Raw genomic sequence first — 14708 nt, 5'->3', positions numbered from 1 at the left:
TGCACTTCTTCCTAAAGTGTCCCCAGCCAATGGCTGGAGCACACTTACTATGTAAGGCACTTCCTCCAGCATGGTGCAACGTTGTAAGTTTGTTCCTAAACACTTTTGCTAGTTACCTTGTTCCAAAGTTGCTATCAGTCATTACATGTCTCACACTGGTAACGCCCCATTTTACTTTATGTAAGCTCTGGAGATAGATTCTGAGGGATATCTGGAATATAGAGTTTAACAGCTAATTTGCATATTAATAAAAATATGGATTACTCTGGAATAATTCATAAAATTTCAGACATCAAGGTATTATGTTATTAAATTTTCTTTAACCTTTATGCCCATATAGACAGCTTAAGAGCATTAATCCTACTGTTAGATTCCTGTTAATTTTCTTAACTAAGATTGAAAAATGACGAAACAGGATTACTGTTTTCAAATTGAAGAATCTATGGCTTGTTGACATCAAGACTTTAAATAAAATTAGCCCAATTTTGGGAGCTGTTTCTTATTTGTCCACCCTTAAAAGATAACATTTCCCAGCATCAATAACCTAGTCTAGCCCTATGAAAAAAAGGCAACAAGGAGATGTGTTTCTGGCATGGATGAGCAGTGGTTGCGGCAGGAGCAGCATGGTAGAGTGATAGGACAGGGAATGCAAGAAGAGGTGTGGCAGGTTTGAGGCTGCAACAGCAGTCTCAGCATCAGAAATTTTGGTATATATAACATCATGGACAAGGAGTAGATGCCAAAATATTGCTGCTGGATCCATTCTAACGGATGATTACTGGACATGTGAGCATAACCTTAGACTGTATCCACATTACATAGATTTGTTTAAAAAAATCCATTTTGCATTTTTGTCTGATTTGATCCACAAGACATCTAGCATTGACCAGATAGTAACATGCAACTCATATTTTGTGTTACCAATTGCTTAAGGAGGAACTTGGCACCGTCTCATTTTTTATTTACTTCAATAGGAAATGTACAAATAATTATTATAAACTATTGTTCTAGGCACAGTGTGGACACAGCAAATTCTATCTCTGATACTTAACGATGGGCATCGGAACGGAATGGAACATATTGACAACATGACCAGAGCACCATGGCTTGAATATAACATAACCAATGTGAACTTCAGTAACCATCCATCGCCTCGTCTTTTCTCATCTCATCTGCCGTATTATCTAATGCCAAGTGATCTGAAGCGCAAAAGAGGAAAAGTAAATACAATAAGTGTTAATAATGAATTTATTTTTCTAATTTAAATTAATTCAAATAATGTCTTTGTGATACTGTGCAGAATAGAACTTTTGGCCCTATTATCACTTTGCTCTCATTTGCTAATATCAAAGTTACTGTAAGAAATGAAGCCATGCACTGATTTATACTACTCGTGAAGAAGATGTCTTCAAAAACCTCCATAGGTTATAAGTTATATTGTAGGTTCTGTATAACATGAGGTCAGGAAAAGCATTGTCAAAATGTAAACTAGTGATCATAGAATTTTCTTAATATTTTCAACTGATATTTATTTGTCTTTTATTAAATGAATATAGAATCACTGTCCATGGGTTATATCTGGTTTTGCCGCTCAGCTCCATTGATCCAAAAAGGCTGCGGTACAACACCACATACACAACTTGCAAATGTTTTTGGAACGAAAAAGCCATGAAAAATAACTTTAATCTGATTTTTTTCCTCCCCTTTTTCCAAGAGCCAAAACTTTATTTTTCAGACAACTTAGGTAACGTTTACATTTGCGTTGTTGGGCGCAGCATCGTCGACGCAACCAACAACGCAATACACAACGCTGCGTTTTTTAACGCATGCATTGCCATAAACTAGTAATGTTCCTGAATTTTGGCGCAGGGAAAACGCTACAAGTAGCGTTCTCCGCGCCCTGTCTGGTGCGTCAAACTGACGCATGCGTCGTAAAACGCAACAACGCATACCGGCGCATGCCCATGCGCCCCCCATGTTAAAGATAGGGGCGCATGACGCATGCGTCGGTATGCGTCGATGACGCTGCGCCCATCACCGCAAATGTGAACGTAGCCTTAGTTGTATGAGGGCTTTTTTTCTGAACAAGTTGTAGTTTTGAATTACACCATTAATTTTACTATACAATGTACTAGGAAATAGGGAAACAAATCCAATGATGATGATGGAAAAAATGCATTCTTTAGTTGCTTTTTGGGTTGTAAATTTTTAGGTGTAAAGATGTGCAAAGTTGTAAAACAAAAAAAAAATAAATCTGGTTTGTGTCGCCATTATTTGAGAACCATTACTTTTTAATTTTTTTATCTAAGGAGATGTGTGAGGGCTTGTTTTTAAATGACAAGTTGGCATCTTTTATTAGTACAAATACTTGTAATGAGCGAGCGTGCTCGGTACTCGATCGAGCATCAGGGTGCTCAGGCACGCTTGGTTCTTGATTGAGTACTTCTGGTGCTCTTGCACATGCTCAAGTACCCACCCCACATATTTCACGGCTGTTTTTCAGCTACTAGAAATATGGGGATTGCTTGTCAATCACGGTAATGCTGTAGTCATGTTGGCTACTAGCATTACTGTGATTGGCTGGCGAAAAATGTGAGTGGGCCCCTAACCAGGTAATCCTGACTACAGCTACATGCCGCCCCCTAATTGTGAGTATAGGGGAACATCAGCAGATGACCACGCTGTGATTGAAAATAAATCTATATACAAAAACGAACACTGATATTGCTTGACTTTTGGATATGGGATGGACCCCACTCCATCTTAAAACCACCATAACTACTGTAAATCTAGGCACTAAAATACATACACAAAACACATTATTTTGGTTGTCAAAATGGTCACAGCTTTTATTCAAATCACAGGATTAAATAATCACAGTAGGAGTCAGGTGGAGTGCTAGTACATTGGGATTCACAAGTACTGCGATATCCCCAGCTGTCTGACATACAGCACCAGGACAGACAGCCATAAAGGGGCAGCACGCACTAGTTTACTATTCAAGCAGAGCCAGTAAACTTTCAGGGCACCAATGACCCTATTATCCTCACTCCTGTGCTTAACCACTGTGCCCGCCCCTGATTGATGTTACCATTACAACGTCCTTGAGGCTGGCCACCAAAGCCGAGCCTGCTCACCACCATGAGGTTTTACATCCTCTATTAGTTAAAATGAGTCCACCTATACTTGTCTGCAACTTCCACCTGACTCCTAAACCACCACCAGCGAGGCCATTTGACACCTTGAATGGACTCGACCCCCATCACCCATGCCTAATAAAGTCATCAACCAGTTTTGCATGCTATGGAAAGACTGTGCATATAAGGAACAAAATTCCAGGACTGCAACAGATTAATTTTAACAATGCAACACTACCAAATTATGATCGATAGTACGGTAACTACAGCAAAATACCAGCCGCTAAACATCCTGCAATGAGGATCCTATAATGGGGAATGCGGAAACTAAACCATAATAAAGGGGTAGCCACAGTCTGACTACCTGTATAATGACCACAATCGAAATATAAAAAGGACAGCGCCACACCAGGGAGTGACAGACAGTATCTTTCTTTATTCTGCCTCCTGCGGCGACGTTTCGGTCCGTGGACCTTTTTCAAGCTTGAAAAAGGTCCACGGACCAAAACGTCGCCGCAGGAGGCAGAATAAAGAAAGTTACTGTCTGTCACTTCCTGGTTTGGCGCTGTCCTTTTTATATTTCGATTGTGGACTCTTTTGCTGGCACGGACCCCCTGGTGTGGACGAGCGCCCTGATGTCCATGGAGACGGTGTCAGTATTGGGTGCGGTCTAACACATTTGTTGGATACTTACCTGTATAATGACATCTGTCATGCCTCAAAAACTATTATACCGCATGTATTATAGCCAGCTCTAATAACTCACCAATTCACAGATTTTAGTTCTAGAAAGCACCATTACATAGAGTAGCTGGGCTGTGCAGTAACCAATTCTTAAACCCACTTACTATTACTACCCAAAAAGTGATGAGTGTATATAAAGAGAAAGATACTATAAACAAGGAGTAATTAAAAGCCATACACAATATAATATCGACATTGTAACCGATCATTAAATAATTTCTGTAATATCTGGACATAATAAATGAAATAAGCCTATAGCAGAAAAGTCTACAAGGCATTATTAGCCCCTTCATGACCTTGGTATTTTCCGTTTTTCCGGGTTCGTTTTTCCCTCCCCTCCTTCCCAGAGCCATAACTTTTTTATTTTTCCATCAATATGGCCATGTCAGGGCTTATTTTTTGCAAAACAAGTTGTACTTTTTAACAACATCATTGGTTTTAGCATGTCATGTACCAGAAAGCGGGAAAAAAAATTCCAAATGCGGTGAAATTGCAAAAAAGTGCAATCCCACACTGGTTTTTTTGTTTGGCTTTTTTACTAGGTTCACTAAATGCTAAAACTGACCTGCCATTATAATTCTCCAGGTCATTATGAGTTCATAGACACCAAACATGTCTAGGTTCTCTTTTATCTAAGTGGTGAAAAAAAATTCCAAACTTTGCTAAAACAAAAAAAAAATTGCCCCATTTTCCGATACCCTTAGCGTCTCCATTTTTCATGATCTGGGGTCGGTTGAGGGCTTATTTTTTGCATGCCGAGCTGTCATTTTTAATGATATCATTTTGGTACAGATACGTTCTTTTGATTGCCCGTTATTGCATTTTAATGCAATGTCGCGGTGACCAAAAAAAGTAATTCTGGCATTTTGAATTTTTTCTCGCTTTGCCGTTTAGCGATCAGGTTAATCCTTTTTTTATTGATAGATCGGGCAATTCTGATCGCGGCAATACCAAATATGTGTAGGTTTCATTTTTTTTTATTGATTTATTTTGAATGGGGCGAGGGGGGTGATTTAAACTTTTATATTTTTTCACAATTTTTTAACTTTTTTTTACTTTTGCTATGCTTTAATAGCCTCCATGGGAGGCTAGAAGCTGGCACCACTCGATCGGCTCTGCTACATAGCAGCAGCGATCATCAGATCTCTGCTATGTAGCTTATTAACAGGGTGGCGCTCACAGCTAGCCGGGATCAGTAACCATAGAGGTCTCAAGGACCTCTATGGTTACCATTCTGATGCATCTCTGAACCCCGATCATGTGACGGGGTCAGCGATGCGCTCATTTCCGGCCGTATGACCGCTGGAGCCCTGCATCAAAGCGGGGGTTCTGACCTCGGACGTACTATCCCATCCGAGGTCAGAAAGGGGTTAATAACCTTGCCATGCCATTGTTAATTGCTTTACAGGCACTTGATAACATATACCATTAACCCTCTCCAACTGGGACAAAGACATTGAGAATAGGCACATTGCCCTTTGTGTTAATGCGCTTGATTACTTAACCCTTAACCGCTCCCACTGGCCCAAGGGCATCGGGATGCACTTTATTACTTTTGCCTTAGTCACTCTCACTGACTCCAGGGCACCCATATTAGGTACATTGCTCTTCAGTTTAATGCCCCAGATTACTGCATTGTCCAAACGACAACCTTGAAAGAAACAGGGTCTCTTTCCACAGTTTCTCCCTGCCATGTCCTGCTATTTTTATGTGAAGCCACAATAAAGAATGGACTTTTTGCACGGATGGTGAGTGCTCTTCCTTCTTAAATATTTTATCCAAGTCTTGCACATACTGTTTTCTGAATGAGCACCCGTAATCCAGCGTGGCCAAAGAACGCATTTCCAGCGAATGGGAGATGGGACAGGTGCATTGAGCTGATTGTGCGCACCACTTTTTTCTATGCTATTTTGGTTTGAAAGAAACAGGAGTTGGTCAATATAAAATGTCAAAATCCATGCCTCAGCATTCTCAAATCACATGAAAATAGAGAGCGTCCTTGAAGCTATAGATTGTATTGAAATGCATGCCTACGTTTTTTTTTGTTCCAGCCATTGTTCCTAGCTCATAGGACCCAATTTAATCTGTAGGCATGAAAAATATGATTGCCATGACCACAGGGACTTTACCCTAACATAAGTGTTTCTGGAGACCAGGGGGCCATACCGTTATGGTCACTCCTCCACACCAGGGGGCCATACCAAGGATGGTTACCCCTCTATACCAGTGGGTCATACTATGATGTACACCCCTTCATCCAGGGGCCATAACCGAGATGTTTACTCCTCCACACAAGGGATCATACTATGCTGAATATCCCCCCTAAGCCGAGGGTTCATACCTGAGATGGTTACCCCTACTGACCAAATTATAATTAGCTTCAAGGACCCACTAAAAAAAAAAAACAAATAAGTGCTTTTTTTATTTATTTATTTATTTTTTTTAATACACACCTTTATTAAAACAAACATTCAATAACCCAACATAGCATAAATAACCTTATCTCACTGGGAGGAGTCCTTGAAGCTCATAAGATCTGGCGATTACCAAACATAGAGTGAACATAAAATGTACCAACAATTACTCCTAGCCGTTACCCCACTGGCTCAGGAGCACCATAACCACAGGGTTCCAATGTTCACTTGAACTTGAACTTGAAGTTTTGGGCACTGGTGCTCAGGAAGGATATAATGGAACTAGAGAGAGTACAAAGGAGGGCAACAAAATTAATAAAGGGGATGGGAGAACTACAATACCCAGATAGATTAGCGAAATTAGGATTATTTAGTCTAGAAAAAAGACGACTGAGGGGTGATCTAATAACCATGTATAAGTATATAAGGGGACAATACAAATATCTCGCTGAGGATCTGTTTATAGCAAGGAAGGTGACGGGCACAAGGGGGCATTCTTTGCGTCTGGAGGAGAGAAGTTTTTTCCACCAACATAGAAGAGGATTCTTTACTGTTAGGGCAGTGAGAATCTGGAATTGCTTGCCTGAGGAGGTGGTGATGGCGAACTCAGTCGAGGGGTTCAAGAGAGGCCTGGATGTCTTCCTGGAGCAGAACAATATTGTATCATACAATTATTAGGTTCTGTAGAAGGACGTAGATCTGGGGATTTATTATGATGGAATATAGGCTGAACTGGATGGACAAATGTCTTTTTTCGGCCTTACTAACTATGTTACTATGTTACTATGTAACTTCCTGAAGATCCGACAAACCCTTGCCGAAACTCCCCTCCACATTTCACCAGATCCAGAACCATATTTAATACCGAAAGGAGGAATCCATATCCCAATGGATCCCCCAGACCAATTTGTAACCAACTTCAAGGACCCCCCCAACTGCCCGGCTCCAGGTAATCCACTCAGTCTGTGCTATCTACCATCTTAGGTAATATAAAATTAAGCACTCGATGGATATACACCACTACTGCAAATATATTAAGGGGACAATATAAGAATTAAAATAACATACAACAAAACAGCAATTACTCCCAGCTGTTACCCCACTGGCTCGGGAGCACCATAACCACAGGGTTCCAATGTTCACTTGAACTTCCTGAGGATTCAACAAACCCTTGCTGAAAATCCACTCTACCATTCACTGGATCAAGAGCCAAAATTAAATTTCAAAATGAGGAATCCATATCCCAGTGGATCCCCCAGACCAATTTATAAACAACTTCAAGGACCCCCCCCCCCCCAACTGCACAAGATGTGGGATAATGAAGATAAGAACACCATGTAAGTTTACGACCAAGGTATATTACAGATATAAATCCAGCCCAAAGGGAACAATTTTGATATTAGGATGCCCGAAACATACATCACATTTGACTCAATGTCTACGGCAATCTCTTTCGAGAGGACACTTCTGAATATAATAGCAACCAAGAGAGAATAAGGAGTATTCAGTCGACATAAATTCGTAAAAGATATGTATAAATTTATTAGTTAAGTAAATCAATCAATCACATATAAATCAATATGAAACAAATACAAAACGAGGGATCAGGTCTGCCACAGGTATATGTCGGCCAAGTACTATTTGATAAAATAAAGTGCCTAGTGCTCTAAAATTACCGTGGGAAGCATCCACACTGTGCCCCTATTATAAGACACAGTACCAGCTCAAGTGCTCATTGCTCAGTGGCAACATAATGGCGTATGACAATATTTATCCGGAGTGCTTACCCATCATGAAGTGTAATGCTGAACCTGTGTCTCGCCGCTACCGACGCGCGTTTCGCTGCTCTTTTTCAAGGTGTGGTCATAATAAATAATAAATACGTAATAAATATATATAATACACAATATATATTATACAACATACATAATATATATATATATATATATATATACATACTACTGAATACAAAAAACAATAAATAATCATGTGATCCCCTTTATCCTCCAAATTTCAGTTCATAGAAAAAGGCTGCAACAATGACACCTCCAAAATGATTCTCCGGCCCCAGTATGTTATGTGTTGTGAATTCAGCTTTTGGGCTCCCTCCGGTGGTTGTAGAGGGTAATGCAGTTGTGCCTGGATTGCAGGAGTGGACATGTGTATCTACTAATTGCAGGACTGACTGGGGTATATAGCTTTGCAGGATCCTTTAGTCAGTGCCAGTTGTCCATTGTTCTTGAAGGATTCACTTCCCTGCTGGTCTCTCCAGTTTGCAGTGTTTTTCTACAAAGATAAGTCCTGGCTTTGTTTTTGCTGTCCACCTGCAGTGGACCTTATAGTTCTGTGCATTTTCATGTTTTTGTCTTGTCCAGCTTGGTCTGTGAAGGATTTTTTGCAGCATAGCTATTTCTCTGGAGATGCAGATATACCCCCCATGTCTTTAGTCAGATGTGGTGATCCGTATTTTCTGCGGTGGATATTTTCTAGTGTTTTTATACTGACCGCATAGTACTCTGTTCTATTCTTTCTTTTTAGCTAGTATGGCCTCCTATGCTAAAATCTGATTTCATAACTGCGTATGTTTTTTCCCTCTCCTCTCACAGTCAATATTTGTGGGGGGCTATCTATCCTTTGGGGCTTTTCTCTGAGGCAAGATAGGTTTCCTGTTTCTGTCTTTAGGGGTAGTTAGATCTTAGGCTGTGCCGAGGGGTCTAGGGAGTGTTAGGTACCCCCCACGGCAACTTTTAGTTGCACTGCTAGGTTCAGGGTTTGCGGTCAGTACAGGGACCACCTTCTCCAGAGTACGTCTCATGCTGCTCCAAGGCCACCAGATCATAACAGTTATGCCAGTTCACACATTAAAGGGATAATGTTAATCAAAAGAATGATACTAGAAAATTAAAACATAAAAATTAAAATCAAGAACATAACAAACATCAAAACACATAACAAAAGAAAATTTAAAAACCAAGACTGGGATGTAGCGTCACAGACCTACAGAAATGAACTGAAGCTCAATTGTTCATTGAGGCCTGTCGGTGCCACGGTATTTAAAATTGTAATCCACCGACATTCCCTTTGAGCCAAAATGCGCTTGGTGTTGCCACCCCTGATGCCTACACGAATTTTGGTGATCCCCCAAGCTTTAAAGCCCTTTGGATTACAGTTATGTTTTAGACGGAAATGTTTCGGAATTGTTTCAACAGAGAAACATCCTCCATGTCACGCGCAGCCACAATGTCCCTTACATGTTCCCGTATACGAATACGCAACTCTCTTGATGTCAAGCCTATATAAATTAAATTACAGGGACATATAGCATAGTATACCCCATTAGTGGTACTACAGGTAATGTGATCTCTAATTGTATACTCTTTGTGGCCGTCAGATGACATAAAGGATGTAGCATGTCTTAGATTCCTGCATGCCAAGCAATTCCCACAAGGGAAAAAGCCCATTCTTGGATTACCAGCACCGAAAAAATTAGATTTTTTCTGTACATAGTGGCTTTTGACTATCATATCCTTGAGGTTCCTACTCCTTTGTGCAGTCATCAGTGGGTGTTGTGGGAGGCATTCCCGCAGGATAGGATCTGTCTTCAATATTGGCCAATGTCGATTTAGTACCGATCTCATAGTGTCCCATCTATGATTGAATGTGGAAATATATCTTAACTTACTTTCATTTCTCAATGATACTCCCCTCTTTCTCGGTATCAATAACTCATCTCTCAGCGTTCTTTTCGTTCTTAAGTAACCCCTCTTAATATTTCTTTTACTATACCCCCTTTGGGAAAATCTCTCCCCAAAATCCACCGCTTGCCTCTCAAAGGCTGTATCAGTAGTACAAATCCTCCTGGCGCGAAGGAACTGCCCTACAGGTATGGATATGATTGTCGAACGCGGATGTGACGAGGACGCATGCAGGAGGGCATTCACAGAAGTCTCTTTCCTATATAAATCGGTATATATAAGGCCATTGGACTGAACTCTGAGTATAACATCCAAGAATGTAATTTCATGTTGATCAAAGACATAGGGGAGATGGAGGTTAGAGCCATTGCAATTCAGTCCTGACATAAAACTCTGTAGATCCGCAGTTGGGCCCTGCCAGATGAACAGAACATCATCGATGTACTTGTACCATCCCATGATCTGGGGAGAGGCATGTGCGCCATCCGAAAATATCTCCCTCTCCCAAAACTCCAAAAATAAGTTAGCATAGGATGGCACACATGCCGCCCCCATGGCAGTCCCCTGCTTCTGTAGAAAAAAATCAATCTTTAAACGTAACAAAATTATGAGTCAGGACGAATTCCAACAGCCCTAACACCAACTCGCGCATGTCTGCGTCCAAATTACTGGTCTCCAAAAAGAATCTGGATGCCCTCAAGCCGTCCTCATGGCGGATGCTAGTGTATTAGGACTCGACATCCGCCGTGACCTGCACCATATCCGCATCCACAAAAAGACCATCCATGCGTCTCTGTTGTGAATTCTGTTATCGAACTCCCTACTGTGGTCATGAATGGTACTTTGGCGAGTTCTGTCCATGGACTCCCTCTGGTGGCTGTGAGTGGAGTTGCTGGTTCTGAGGTTCCTTCCACAGGTGACCTAGGTTATTCTTAGGCTGGCTTCTCTATTTAACTCCACTCAGATCGTTACTCCATGCCAGTTGTCAATGTTCCTGTACTGGTTCAGTTCGCTCTTGGATCTTTCTGGTGACCTGTCTCTTCCTGCAAGAAGCTAAGTCCCCGATTGTTATTTTCTGCTCATTGTTTCCTTGTCCAGCTTGCTTTCATGATTTTGTCTTGCTAGCTGGAAGCTCTGGGATGCAGAGTGGCACCTCCGCACCTAGTCTATGTCCTTGGCCATTCAGATCGATCGGCGTTTGCGTGAGCGCAAAGCTGTGCACCATTTGGCGGTTCTCTCTGAGCATAGGCCTGAGCCCATGCAATGCGATAGGACTTTGACCAGAGCTGAACGGCAGGAACACAGACGTCAGAATGGGCTGTGTTTTTACTGTGGTGACTCCACTCATACTATTTCCAATTGTCCTAAGCGCACTAAGCGGTTCGCTAGGTCTGCCACCATTGGTACTGTACGGTCTAAATTTCTTTTGTCCGTTACTCTGATTTGCTCTTTGTCGTCCTATTCTGTTATGGCATTTGTGGATTCAGGCGCTGCCCTGAATTTGATGGACTTAGAGTTTGCCAGGCGCTGTGGTTTTTTATTGGAGCCCTTGCAGTATCCTATTCCTTTGAGAGGAATTGATGCTACGCCTTTGGCCAAGAATAAGCCTCAGTACTGGACTCATTTGACCATGTGCATGGCTCCTGCACATCAGGAGGATATTCGCTTTTTGGTGTTGCATAATCTGCATGATGTGGTCGTTTTGGGGTTGCCATGGCTACAGGTCCACAACCCAGTATTGGATTGGAAATCAATGTCTGTGTCCAGCTGGGGTTGTCAAGGGGTACAAGGTGATGTTCCATTGCTGTCAATTTCGTCTTCCACTCCTTCTGAAGTCCCTGAGTTTTTGTCAGATTACCGGGATGTATTTGATGAGCCCAAATCCGGTGCCCTACCTCCTCATAGGGATTGTGATTGTGCTATTGATTCGATTCCTGGTAGTAAGTTTCCTAAGGGCCGACTGTTCAATTTATCTGTGCCAGAACACGCCGCTATGCGGAATTATATAAAGGAGTCCTTGGAGAAAGGGCATATTCGCCCGTCGTCATCACCGTTGGGAGCAGGGTTCTTTTTTGTGGCCAAGAAGGATGGTTTGCTGAGACCTTGTATTGATTACCGCCTTCTTAATAAGATCACGGTCAAATTTCAGTACCCTTTGCCGCTACTGTCTGATTTGTTTGCTCGGATTAAGGGGGCTAGTTGGTTCACCAAGATAGATCTCCGAGGGGCGTATAATCTTGTACGTATTAAACAGGGCAATGAATGGAAAACAGCATTTAATACACCCGAGGGCCATTTTGAGTACCTGGTGATGCCATTCGGGCTTTCTAATGCTCTATCTGTGTTTCAGTCCTTTATGCATGACATCTTCCGAAAGTACCTGGATAGATTCATGATTGTATATTTGGATATTTTGGTCTTTTCGGATGATTGGGAGTCTCATGTGAAGCAGGTCAGAATGGTGTTCCAGGTCCTTCGTGCGAATTCCTTGTTTGTGAAGGGGTCTAAATGTCTCTTTGGGGTTCAGAAGGTTTCATTTTTGGGTTTCATTTTTTCCCCTTCTACAATTGAGATGGACCCTGTTAAAGTTCAGGCCATTTATGATTGGACTCAGCCTACATCTGTGAAGAGCCTGCAGAAGTTCCTGGGCTTTGCTAATTTTTACCGTCTCTTCATCGCTAATTTTTCTACTGTTGTTAAACCGTTGACTGATTTGACCAAGAAAGGTGCTGATGTGGTCAATTGGTCATCTGCGGCCGTTGAGGCCTTTCAGGAGTTGAAGCGTCGTTTTTCTACTGCCCCTGTGTTGTGTCAGCCAGATGTTTCGCTCCCGTTTCATGTCGAGGTTGATGCTTCTGAGATTGGAGCAGGGGCTGTTTTGTCTCAAAGAAGTTCAGATGGCTCGGTGATGAAACCATGTGCTTTCTTTTCTAGAAAGTTCTCGCCTGCTGAGCGCAATTATGATGTTGGCAATCGAGAGTTGTTGGCTATGAAGTGGGCATTCGAGGAGTGGCAACATTGGCTTGAAGGAGCCAAGCATCGCGTGGTGGTCTTGACGGATCACAAGAATTTGACTTATCTCGAGTCTGCCAAACGGTTGAATCCTAGACAGGCTCGATGGTCGCTGTTTTTCTCCCGTTTCGATTTTGTGGTTTCATACCTTCCGGGCTCTAAGAATGTGAAGGCTGATGCCCTTTCAAGGAGCATTGTGCCTGACTCTCCGGATGTTCCTGAGCCAGCTGGTATTCTCAAAGAGGGGGTAATTTTGTCTGCCATCTCCCCTGATTTGCGGCGGGTGCTGCAGAAGTTTCAGGTTGATAGACGTGACCGTTGTCCAGCGGAGAAACTGTTTGTCCCTGATAGATGGACTAGTAGAGTTATCTCTGAGGTTCATTGTTCGGTGTTAGCTGGTCATCCTGGAATCTTTGGTACCAGAGATTTGGTGGCTAGATCCTTTTGGTGGCCTTCCTTGTCACGGGATGTGCGTTCTTTTGTGCAGTCCTGTGGGATTTGTGCTCGGGCTAAGCCCTGCTGTTCTCGTGCCAGTGGGTTGCTTTTGCCGTTGCCGGTCCCGAAGAGGCCCTGGACGCATATTTCCATGGATTTTATTTCAGATCTCTCTGTCTCTCAAAGGATGTCGGTCATCTGGGTGGTTTCTGATCGCTTCTCTAAGATGGTCCATTTGGTACCCTTGTCTAAGTTGCCTTCCTCCTTCGATTTGGTGCCATTGTTTTTCCAGCATGTGGTTCGTTTGCATGGCATTCCGGAGAACATCGTCTCGGACAGAGGTTCCCAATTTGTTTCAAGGTTTTGGCGGTCCTTTTGTGCTAAGATGGGCATTGATTTGTCTTTTTCTTCGGCCTTCCATCCTCAGACAAATGGCCAAACCGAACGAACCAATCAGACTTTGGAAACATATCTGAGATGCTTTGTTTCTGCTGATCAGGATGATTGGGTGTCCTTCTTGCCTTTGGCTGAGTTCGCCCTTAATAATCGGGCCAGCTCGGCTACTTTGGTTTCGCCTTTTTTTTGTAATTCTGGTTTCCATCCTCGTTTTTCTTCAGGGCAGGTTGAGCCTTCGGACTGTCCTGGTGTAGATTCTGTGGTGGACAGGTTGCAGCAAATTTGGACTCACGTAGTGGACAATTTGACATTGTCCCAGGAGAAGGCTCAGCGTTTCGCTAACCGCCGTCGCTGTGTTGGTCCCCGACTTCGTGCTGGGGATTTGGTTTGGTTGTCGTCTCGTTATGTTCCTATGAAGGTTTCCTCTCCTAAATTTAAGCCTCGTTTCATTGGCCCTTATAAGATTTCTGAAGTTCTCAATCCTGTGTCATTTCGTTTGGCCCTTCCAGCTTCTTTTGCCATCCATAATGTGTTCCATAGGTCGTTGTTGCAGAGATATGTGGCGCCTATGGTTCCCTCCGTTGACCCTCCTGCCCCGGTGTTGGTTGAGGGGGAGTTGGAGTATGTGGTGGAGAAGATTTTGGATTCTCGTATTTCGCGATGGAAACTCCAGTACCTGGTCAAGTGGAAGGGTTATGGTCAGGAAGATAATTCCTGGGTTGTTGCCTCTGATGTTCATGCTGCCGATCTTGTTCGTGCCTTTCATTTGGCTCGTCCTGATCGGCCTGGGGGTTCTGGTGAGGGTCGGTGACCCCTCCTCAAGGGGGGGTACTGTTGTGAATTCTGTTATCGAACTCCCTCCTGTGGTCATGAAT

The 14708-nt window shown here is 42.7% G+C and overlaps 1 protein-coding gene across 1 annotated transcript in view; it reads left to right on the top strand.

The window, feature by feature from the left end:
* Positions 1 to 14708, top strand: part of LOC138637468 (amine sulfotransferase-like) — a 190980-nt gene that overhangs the window by 27438 nt on the left and 148834 nt on the right. Inside the window, exon 3 of the mRNA XM_069726181.1 lies at positions 1012 to 1220. Within this exon, the coding sequence (XP_069582282.1) occupies positions 1012 to 1220 (209 nt within the window). The remainder of the gene's footprint in view (positions 1 to 1011; positions 1221 to 14708) is intronic.

Source organism: Ranitomeya imitator, chromosome 5 (assembly GCF_032444005.1).
Source record: "Ranitomeya imitator isolate aRanImi1 chromosome 5, aRanImi1.pri, whole genome shotgun sequence".
Lineage (NCBI taxonomy): Eukaryota > Metazoa > Chordata > Amphibia > Anura > Dendrobatidae > Ranitomeya > Ranitomeya imitator.
The sequence above is the reverse complement of the archived record's forward strand: the minus strand, read 5'-3'. Positions and strand labels throughout refer to the sequence as shown.